An 11,278-nucleotide genomic window follows, 5' to 3' on the forward strand; every position below is an offset into this window, starting at 1 on the left:
TCAGTCTACTCATTCTTTAGGCATACTCAGAAATTTTAGCCCGTTCGCTTCAAGCTCGCGGTATTGTCTAGTTTTATTCAGGCAGTCCCGCGAACGTCCGGGCTAAAATTTCTGAGGAAGACTGAAGGATGAGTAGGCTGAAACGTAAACTACAGAAAGATTAATGTTAATGCTCATCGAAGATCATCGAGCCTGTCAACAAAATAAGTTTGTCAACAAACTTCCTACAGAAACATTAACATTTCAATAATATATGGAAATTTTTTTTATCTAGGTATCTACCCCTTAAATTTAAATTTGCCAGCATTGTATTAAAGTTCTCAAAAATTAAAAAAAACGTTCGGAAGGCATCGAATTGCTATACCTAACAGTTCCATCGCAATTATAAATGTCCAGCTTTTTTTTCGACATCGTCCCACTGTGCGATGGGCAGAAAATTTGACTAATTTCCGACCGAAAATGCGCAAATTTCACGCCTCTTGTGTGTTTCGTCATCACTGCGGACAACATCCGCTCCGCGAAGTAGCCAGGGTGAAGTGACCGCGCCGAAAATGTAAATATTTGTGCGTTGCTATTTTTTTTATGTAGTTTCAATGTTCGGTACACGTACAGACAAGAAGAGACCCGCAGCAGCTGCAGGAGCAAGCAGTAAACCGGCTTCTTGTTTTCTCGCGGCGGCATCGCGAGAAATAAAGAAAGCTCACACGTAACCTTTCTTCCGCCGGGGAAGACCGCGCAGCTCGCTCTCCGTCGGCGGGTAGGTTGGCGGCTTTCAAGCCGGTCGGCGGTGTGGAGAGTGAGAGAGCGAGAGAGAGCGCAAAACTGCGCTCGGCGGCTGGCTGAGTCGCGCGATCACGGATATGCGGTTGGCTTATGCCCGACGCTACGCTGCCGAAAAGCATGGGAAGGCTGCTCGGTCCGTGGAGATTGCGAGAGTTTGGTTTGCGTTGGTTAGCTTTGCGTTGTACCAGCAGCACTTCAGCGTGGCGTTGTTTTCTTTGGAAGGTAGGGGAAACGGACGGACCACACCGCGCACACCGTGAATCCCGGCACAGGCTTATAAACACCTCGGTGTCGAGAGGAAAATTGTCAATTTGAGTTTAGTTCCGTTCGGATGAGCATCTGACAAGGCAAATACAAATCGCCAATACATCGCGAGTGGTGTGTGCAGACAAAAATAGGCAGAAGAAAGGAAGTTTGTGTCCTTTTTTTGAAGTTTGGAGTTTTGGATTGGTTCGGTGTTTTGACGCAGTCGCAACACCAGCAACAGTAGCAGCAGCAGCATGAAGTTGATAGTCTGTGTGTTAAGTTTGTGTGCCCTGGCGGCCGCCCAGGATAGCTTCAAGGAATGCCTGGATAAGGATTCGATCTCCTGTGTGCAAATGATGGTACGGAAACACTTACGATTGGATTATGTTTTGAACATTTGGCTTGGCGAAGATGTGACGTGCTTGCATGGAACTTTGAACTGAATGTTGAGTGCAAACGATAAAGATAGACTGGAGTTTTGGAACTTGGTGATCGCTTGTGATCTCGAACTGGTTTAGCTGGGCAAGCACAGGAATTAGTACAAAGCAACCGATTAGTGGTCGTTAATAAGCTTGTTTTAATTGGACACGTTGTGGTGGTGATTATTTGAACAGATATGATAGGTAAAGTTGGACAAGCTCGAAACAATTTTTCACTTCGTTGCGGCTGGTCGTTTAAAAAGGTGTTAATTGGTGGTAATTTTTTTACTCGCACCGTGGTAATTTCATGGAAATGAACAGTCATTAGCGAGTGGTAACGAGTATGATATTAGTCTCAAACAGTGGTGGTTGGAGATGCTTATCAAATCGATAGTGAGTTGAAGATGAGCCTGATTGATTTGATCGAAAATCTAGAATTAGTGAATCATTTCGGCGGATTTCTCCAATATCTAAACTAGGAAACTCCTCTAATTGAATGTTAAAAGATAGTTAAATTTCTTTTTTCTGCTAGGTTGAGAATAGCTGTTGATAATTTATATAAACCGGGAAATCCACTCAAAAGTTTAATCGATTTCATCCATTTATGTTCGTTAGACCAATACAACACAGATAAAATCAGTATAGTTCAAAAAAGTTTAGGATTTTAATTAATATAGGTTAATTGGAACTGAGTGTTACTGTTCTAAACATTAACAGTTGAGAGCATTTAAAAAAAATCTTGTTAACCTATGTCCGAAAATTGACTTCACAGAGTTATAGGAATTAGAAAGTCTCCAATTAGGTTTATCTTCAAATTCTTGTTACTAAAAATCTGCACACCTTGCAATAGTATCTTATAGCTGTCTTAATGTCGTTTTTACTCGAGCCTGAAACTGACTCAGTTTCAGACATAACTGCTGTCAAACCGTTTAGTAGTTTCGAACCTAGGTTATGTGCCATTGAACGAAAAACCGGATTGGTTTCTAAGTTGAAATATATTTCAGGGTTGCTCACACAACCCTCCGCTGACTGGCGGGAATCTAACTTAATTTCATTAAAAATGTTTGTTTGAAACAAATAATCTGGGTATGTTCCTAGGTTCCTAAACGCAAACGACATTAGATTGTTACTTTCACTAATAATTGAAATAATAACTAGAGAAAAACAGTGTTTTTTTGTGATATCTCATGCTGGGTTAGACTAAAATGAAACATTCTCCAAGACAACGGACACTGCATGTTCACCAGTCAGTGTTAATCTTAACAAACCACTTTATTTTAATTAGATTCCGTTACGTCAACACAACCACTATATTAAAACTAGAGTCTGTGGTATTATAGCGTCCCGTACAGAGGAATGCGCAACACTGCCTAAAATGATGCTCTCTTCTTTGTTCCTGGCACCCACAGTTTTTGCTGTACCTTTGAGTGACTTCAACTGAGTTACACAATAAATTAATATGGAGTGAATTGAAAACCTACTGCTTCGTGACTTATAGCACTTTATTCATAATACTATTGCATGTAATTTACATTGTTACAAAAAAGTATAATAAACTGAATACAGTGTCTTGTTTAGTCGATTGAAATATTTCGACATGATATTATTTTTATCAACACTAATACATTTCTTGTATGTTCTTAGAAAGAAGAATGTTTGTTTACTTTGCATGATAGGTAGCCATCTGACTGTTCGATAGGTAGATTTGGCTTCACTCTGTACGAGCCTTTAACCTTCATTTGGTGTTGGGGTCAATATGACCCCAAATGAGCTTTCAAAATGCGATAACTTTTTAATTTTTTATGTTTAGCATTTCTTGACTTTTCCTCTTTCATGGAAAGCAACAATTTTCAATAGAGTTCAAATTTTTCGCTCATTCCTGAAGGGCTGTACAAAAAAGTTACGAATAATTCCCCGTTCGGCACCTATTCCCACTGACCAATAAGGTGGAAAACGGTAATATTTACCAGAAACTGAAAATTTACACTGTAACAAACCATTTAAGTACCAATTCATATAAATTTTGTTGAACATGTGTCTTAAAACTGAGTTCAAAATCGGGGTCAATATGACCCGCTAACACCTTATTTGTTACAAAAAGTTAACACCTAAAGAAGGTTAACATAAACAACGCCTTTGATTAAAACCAGCCCGCGGACAACTTGACAGCTCCCATATATTGAACTCATAAGCAAATTTTGTGGTGATTTGGTGATGTCATGGCAGCTCGAATGGAGCAAAATTTGAAAAAGGCGCATCCCATTTATTATTTATTTTCCATATCTGTAAAAAATAAACAATTTAAATATTTATATCATCAAATTTATTTCGCTGTTCAAATTAGAAGCTGTTCTCATTCCGCCATACCTAAAGCGAAATATAGATTCCATTTTGAATTCTATAAATCCAGTATAAAATAAATTCGATTTTCAGAAATACAAGAAGGTGACTTTCAAAATCAAGCCACTTCCACTTTATTGAAATTTCTGAATCGAATCAACATTTCCCCAGGTATGAAATCCTCCGGTAGATACCATTCCGTTAGGATTCTATCAGACTGCAGTAAAATGCCAGAATAATTCTGAAGGGATCCGTAGCAAAACCACAGACTAACAGACATGACATTCGAAAATAATTCTTCGCCCACTTTAACGTTCATTTTAAATATATTTGTAGTTGGGACTGTGGCCGCTTTTGAAATTATGGCGCCACTGACATATGAACTAGCATATGGGGGATAGAGCACTAGTGAGAAATTGTTCCGAAGCCTGAGGGGTAACCCACCAGCAAATAAGTGTTTGGGACCGTGAATAAAAGGTGGAGCTAGTGTTCTGGAAAAATTGCCGGATCGATATTTTTTAGGTGAATTCCCTCATAGTATTGTGTCTGTTAGTCTGTGGCAAAACCATCGCAATATCTACCGGACAGAATAATTGCTAAAGTCGAACAAAACTCTGGCAGGAGTCTAACAAAATTGTACGATTCCTGGCAACATTCTCGCTGAAACCGAGCACTACCGGTTTGCTGGCGGAATTCTGATAAAAGCACACAAATCCTATTCAAAACGAATTTTGCTAAATAGCTAGAAAATCCGACATATATTGTTTATTTTTCCGATCAAAATACTAGAATTCTTGACGTTCTTAATGAACTTGCAACAAGATGTTATAGGTTCGCGAATTGTTAAGCTTGGTGATTTACTTTCATTGGCCAAAATGATTTTCATTTATATTTCTCGAGAAAAAAGCATCAATGATTTACCGACTACAAACTTCACACAACAAGAAAACCAAAACATTTTTAGGAAGGAAGCGAGCCGGTTGCTAAAAACAACGACTTCCAGCTAAATTTATAATAAGATTTATGTAACTTTGCTGAAATTTTTTTCTCTAATAATAGTTTTGTTTATCCACACATTTTGGAATACCCTTTTTCTAAATGTTGTTCTAGCCGCATTGGCGACGTTCATAACACACGTAACGAAACACGCTTTTCTCTTGAAACTGTTTCGTTTCGTTGTTCGTGGTACTCGTATGAAGAAGCCTCACCATCAAATCAGTGGTACATCTGTCAAGTTGTCCCTGGGTTAATTAAAACCTGCTAGAAAATATTGAACAAAGATAGCAAGAGTAAATGGTATTGTTTTCACCTAAGAATCTTCATTTGTTTTCGTGAGACCGATCGACAAGAACTTGAAAGGGCCGTCCCTCGATTTAATCAGTACTTGCAATTAGCCTGCGCACGCTGACGAAGTCGACTAGCAAGTCGACATAAATTGACTTTTACTGAAAGCCGTGTTTACAAACATTACTTACTTACCTTACCGTTCAGGCTAGAGTGTTGTTGTCTCTTGCAGAAGCCGTCTCCACTCCACTCGGTCCATTGCTGGTTGTCGCCAGCCTAGCAGTCTTCGAAGGGTCCTCTATCTAGTCGATCCAGCGTGCTCGCTGTGCAGCCCCGTGGTTCAAAAACCATCTTCACCGGATCGTCGTCCTGCATTCTTACGACGTGTCCAGCCCACCGTAAAGTCCTGTTTTTTGTGGTATGCGCGATGGATGGTTCTTCCAGCAGCTGATGCAACTCATGGTTCATTCGCCTGCACCACGTTCCGTCTTCCATCTGCACGCCACCATAGATGGTACGCAATTCCTTTCGTTCGAAAACTCCAAGGGCGCGTTGGTCCTCCACGTGCGAAGTCCAGGTCTCGTGGCCGTAGAGGACCACCGGCCTAATCAACGTCTTGTAGATAACCAACTTCGTGCGGCGGCGAATTTTGTTCGACCGGAGCGTCCTCTGGAGTCCAAAGTAGGCACGATTTTTCGCCGAGATGCGTCTCTGAATTTCTCTGTTGGTATCATTGTCGGCGGTTACCGGTGAGCTCAAATACACGAAGTCGTCGACCATCTCGATTTCGTCACCGTCAATCCGAACTCGGGATGGGAGGTCTACATTCTTGTCTCTAGAACCTCTTCCTCTCATGTATTTTGTCTTCGTAACGTTGATGGCAAGTACAATCCGGCTGGCTTCAGCCTTCAGTCTGATGTACGTTTCCGACATCGCCTCAAAGTTCCGTGCCATTATGTCAATGTTGTCGGCGAAGCCGAGAAGCTGGACGAACTTCCTGAAGATCGTACCACTCGTGTCTATCTCCGCTCTCTTTATTACACCTTTTAAAGCAAGCACGATAGACCATTACCTTGTCGTAACCCTCTTCGAGATTCAAAAGGGGTTCGAGAGTGTCGCTGAAACTCGAACAACGCACATCACCCGATCCATCGTCGCTTTGACTAATCGTGTTAGATTATCCGGAAAACCGCACTCGAGCATTATCTGCCATAGCTGATTTCGATCGATTGTGTCATACGCCGATTTGAAATCGATGAACAAATGATGTGTGGGCAAGTTCTATTCGCGGCACTTCTGCAGAACCTGCCGAATCGCGAATATTTGGTCCGTGGTGGCGCGGGAACCCATGAATCCCGCTTGGTAGTGCCCCACGAACTCCCTTGCAAATGGTGACAATCGTTAGCAAAGAATTTGGGAGAGGACCTTGTAGGCGGCGCTAAGTAGTGTGATCGCGCGGTAGTTGCAGCAATCCAACTTGTCATCCTTTTTGTAGATTGGGCAAACGACACCCTCCATCCACTCCTCCGGAAGATTCTCCTCCTCCCAAATTTTGGCGATTGACCAGTGTAACGCTCTAGCCACTGTTTCATCACCGAATTTTAATAGCTCGTTGGGTAGTCGATCTACACTGGCAGCTTTGTTGTTTTTCAGCCGACCGATCTCCTCCTTGACTTATTGGAGATCAGGAGCCGTCTTCTGAGCGTGCTCCAAGATCCGTTGCCATATCGCTTTCGTCGTCTGCTACTTCACCGTCGAGGTGCTCGTCATAGTACTGCTTCCACCTCTCAATCACCGCACACTCGTTCGTAAGAAGGTTACCGTCTAAGTCCCTGCACATATCGGCTTGGGGAACGTAGCCTTTGCGCGAACTGTCCAGCTTCCCGTAGAACTTCCGTGTGTCGTTTACGCGGTACAGTTGCCCAACATTACTTCACAGTTTAATAGCAGTGATGGTAAACACGGCTCACAGTGAAAGTCATTATTTATGTCGACTTCTTCTGCGTGCACAGCCTAATAGAGTACTTGAAAATCTGTAACTGTATTAGTGTGTTCAATGATTTGTTCTCCTCCATCTGTCATAAGTGGAGAAAAACAAATCGAAAATAGCTTTTTGGTCGAAATTGGTATCCGGAATAAGTTTTACGGCAGCATAGATCATTACAACACCATTATAAATACTTTAGGCGAGCTACTTCAAATGTTTAAATTGACTGACAGTATTAAATATGACAGCTAGAGGAAAACAAACCCCCAATTAGTGTGTGTGAAACGATTTGCATAGAACTCTATAGACCTGTCCAAATCCAGCAAACTTATTCAAATGGTCCTATTAATGAAGTTTCTTGGTTAAAAACAATCCCATTTACTTTTGAAGTCTTTAGGTCTGTTCCAGTACCAGGAGAAACTGGAAGTACTCCGGAGAAAATCGTTCCTGTACTCTCTTCTTCTCTTTTTTCTTCTTCTGGTAGCAAACCGGAGTAAAAAGGAGCAAAGATTTTTTGCTCCTGTTTACTCCGGAGTGACTTCCGTGTACTGGAACAAACCTATTGTTTACCATTCTCCACCAGCTAGTGATGTAGTATTTGTGTCATTTGACGTGTACGTACATGAGCCGTAGAAAAGTATACGTGCTAATGAGCGCCTCTCTTTGTTTACTTTCTCTTTCGGCAAAAGATCGGTCGCACCCTAAGACGGAAACTTAAGTTTTTCGCATCTGCCAATCCCGTCCCAGGTCGCCTGTACGTTTGTTGTCTAATTGTTTTCATAACATAAGTAATCAAAGAGGGGTTCACATTTGTACATACACCCTAAACAGGACTCATATGGTTTACATGCAAATAATACGATTTTTGTATTAGAACTGGTACGTTGTATATATAGTGTCATAACATTTGGCATTTTTGAGTGTATTAGTTTTATACTTGCAAAATTAAAAATGTCCGCCGGGCCGCTGGAAGTACACATAAACATCCGGACGAGCATCCTGATTCTTTGGCGCACGGTGAAAGAAGAGAAAAAACCGAGCTTAACCTCGGATCTTCCGATTCGAGCACTTAGGGACACTTTTCATCTCGAAACTATCGATAAAAAAAATTATGAGCGAATCGAAACAAAACTTATATCAACAGGAAAGCCCGCTATGTCATTTGTTAATGGTTTTCTTCTTCATATCCTCCTGCTTTATCGGCTTCATCACAGAAAAATGACAACCTCACTCATCCGTAGAAAAAAATGTGCCCGCCTGTATCCGTCATGGATTGTTCCGTACAAACTCATACAATTCTTCAATTGGAAATGTATTGGTGAGTTCAACGTTGTGAGAGGATTGGTTTTAAAATGACTCTGCACTTACACACATGTTTACTAAGGGCGGGAACGACCACTTTGTAGAATTAAAAATGGTTTTTTGTTCTCGGGTTTCAATCACATAAAAACATTTATTTTGCGATAAAGTCAACGTTTCAAAGGAAGTATCCCTTCATCTTCAGGACAGAACGGAAAATAAGAATATATTGGCAGTCGCAAATGAAATGTTTTGTTATAGAAACACTAGACCAAAAAGTCATCTTTAAATCTTACACACAGCTCAAAAAATACTCATTCATACTCAAAGAACCTTTTTCCATTTCGTTTTTCAATCTAAAACACGCTTTATATTACAAAGTGTAGCTTGTACAGGCTTGATCTCTTTTAGTACAAAAGCAACATCATGACTGCTTCTGTATCAGTCTAAGGGTGCTTAGGGAGTGACCGCGAGAAGCTGAGCTGGGGCTGACATTAGCATGCGAGATGCGAGAAACCTGCTTGCTGCAAACCAAAGGGATGATGTCAGGATGATGACTGCCTGCTTTTACTCTGACAGGCTCCATTTGATATCCAGCGAGCAGGTTTCTCGCATCTCGCATCTTTCTGTCAGTACAAGCACCTGCTCAGCTTCTCGCGACCACTCTGCAAGCGGCCTAAGACAGCTCGAGCTTAGTGACAGAATGCCAAAGACTCCCAAAACAGTATCGAGTTTTCATGAAACCTTAAAAAGGGCAGAAGCCGCGTTCGGAGGCATTCGTCCTAGTAGATTTTGACGTTGATGGCCCCACATGTGATGACGAGCTGACTCTCTCTCTGTCACATGCGCAGATCGCTTGCCAAACAAAGGTTTTTTTTAGATGGCCACTTCTTCCAGAAACGGCCAACATACAGTGGGCGACGTATTGTTGTGTCAGGCCTGGTGTCGACCTTGGTGCAGGTCTAATCATCCATCATAAAACAGAACGGGTTTGTGAACCCGATTCGCCTAAGCTGTACTACTACCACCAGTAGAAGACACAGGTGTTGTTTTTGTCAGATATTAAGCCTGATCTTAAAAAACGTGCCGTTTAGAGTTTCCCGATCTGTATACATATCTTTACAACAGTGCTCTTCCTTGGGTACTAGGGATCAAAAATTTCCCTTCTTAATGTCGTCGATAAATAAAAACTTTTTCCGCTACTGTCAAGAAATGGGAAACATAAAACAATTGATGGGATTTTATTGGTAACGAGAAAGTAGATCGCTATTGATGCGTATGAACTTATGCGTTGACAAACTCCGCTAGTTAGGTGGATTCAACTGGAAACTGTCATACGGTTGTTGTTGTAAATTGAACATTATTATTCATTTTTTCTCTTTAGGGGGAAATATAGCATAGTTCAATTATTAAATTCTTGTTAAAGTATTGATTTACTCAGACAAAGTAATACGTTTTTAGTCCGCATTATCGTTAATCAAGGTTCAGTTCACTAGTTAGCAATGAAAATACTATTCAGATATTTCTGAAAATAATATAATTTTTTTAGTTAAAAAGGATGTCACTAAATTGGCCATGAGGTTTGGTTAGGTTAGGTTCTTTCAAACTGTGTAGGTTTCAAATCTTTCAACCACTATTCTAGGTCACGGTTATTGCGCTAGTGCTTCTGACCATCTTTGCTGTAATGGTACTTTAGGCGCTGTTTTTTGCTAATAACAGTACATCATTTTGAAGCGAGGTGATGTAGTTCAGTGGTCCATCATTGGCCACAGTTTTACCACGAGCGTGAAATCAAGTAAGGAGTAAATAGAGGAAATACTACATAAAGCCGTTTTTATTAGGTCGCAGCCCGAACTCTCATAATCTTCGCCTTAACAATCTCGTCAATCGTTCATACGCCGATTCGACCCCCGAAAGTGACCTCGCTAACCATTCCCAATCTGCCTTCTTTCCTTCCAGTTCTACCGCAAAGCACGCGAGTTCTTCGACCAGCCCCAGATCAGCCTCGCCGGGGGATTGTCCTTCGTGAAAGCCGGTGGACGCGACTCGCGCTCCTTCAACACCGACAGTGCCATGATCGAGTCCGCCAACAACGTGGAAACGCGCGAGGATGCCCTGGAGAACTACGTGGTCGAGCGTACGAAGAACTTCTTGCAGGAACGTTCGTTGAATCTGGACATGGCTAGCGCCGCCCGCAGCCTATCGACCGTGATCCCCGAGGACGTCAAGTCATCGATGCGAGCTCTAGTCTCCGAAGCTCGTGGTAAGAAGAAGATCATCAAGCAGCTGCTGCCAATTCTCGGTATCGTCAAGCTGAAGATGGTCGGTCTGGCCTTGGTGGCCCTGCTCGGTATTGCACTGATCGCCAAGAAGGCTCTGCTCGTGTCCATCATCGCTTTGGTCCTGTCGAAATTCCTGTTCCTGAAGAAACTGCTATCCAAGAAGGATGATTCACAGAGTACCAGCTACCACGGTGCTTCCGCCGGATGGTCCGAGTCCAGTGGCTACGGAGATTATGGATCCCACAGTCAACCAGCTCATTCGATCGCTTACGCCGGTCACAAGCCTGCCCGAAAGTAAACAGGCGCCATATTGGAAGCGGTCAGCGCTTCGAACCAGGAAAATCCCACACACACACACACTCATACCAACGCTCACTGCGCTTACACACATACATCCACACAAACTCGGACATTACCAAGATGCGCAAAGCGAACGAAGATAGAGAATGAGACAAATTAATTTATTGAAATTATTTATTATCATGTTTTTGTTCGAGCGATTAATTTATTGTTAGCATTACGAGAATCTTTCTACTGTTGCTGAGATTGTTTTGTTTTCGTGTTTAGGATCTTTTTCTCTCTCGACTAATCAAATACTTCATCATCCGCATTTGCACCGTATTCCTGACGGGGTGCTT

The 11,278-nt window shown here is 41.9% G+C and overlaps 1 protein-coding gene across 1 annotated transcript; it reads left to right on the forward strand.

Annotated features, from left to right (window-relative positions):
• The first annotated feature begins 1,119 nt into the window (after positions 1–1,119).
• On the forward strand, positions 1,120–11,278 carry LOC131677385 (uncharacterized). Its single transcript, XM_058957176.1, has 2 exons — positions 1,120–1,388; positions 10,318–11,278. The coding sequence occupies exons 1-2, from the start codon at positions 1,284–1,286 to the stop codon at positions 10,936–10,938; spliced, it is 726 nt and encodes a 241-aa protein (XP_058813159.1). The 5' UTR covers positions 1,120–1,283; the 3' UTR covers positions 10,939–11,278.

Source organism: Topomyia yanbarensis, chromosome 1 (assembly GCF_030247195.1).
Source record: "Topomyia yanbarensis strain Yona2022 chromosome 1, ASM3024719v1, whole genome shotgun sequence".
Taxonomy (NCBI): domain Eukaryota; kingdom Metazoa; phylum Arthropoda; class Insecta; order Diptera; family Culicidae; genus Topomyia; species Topomyia yanbarensis.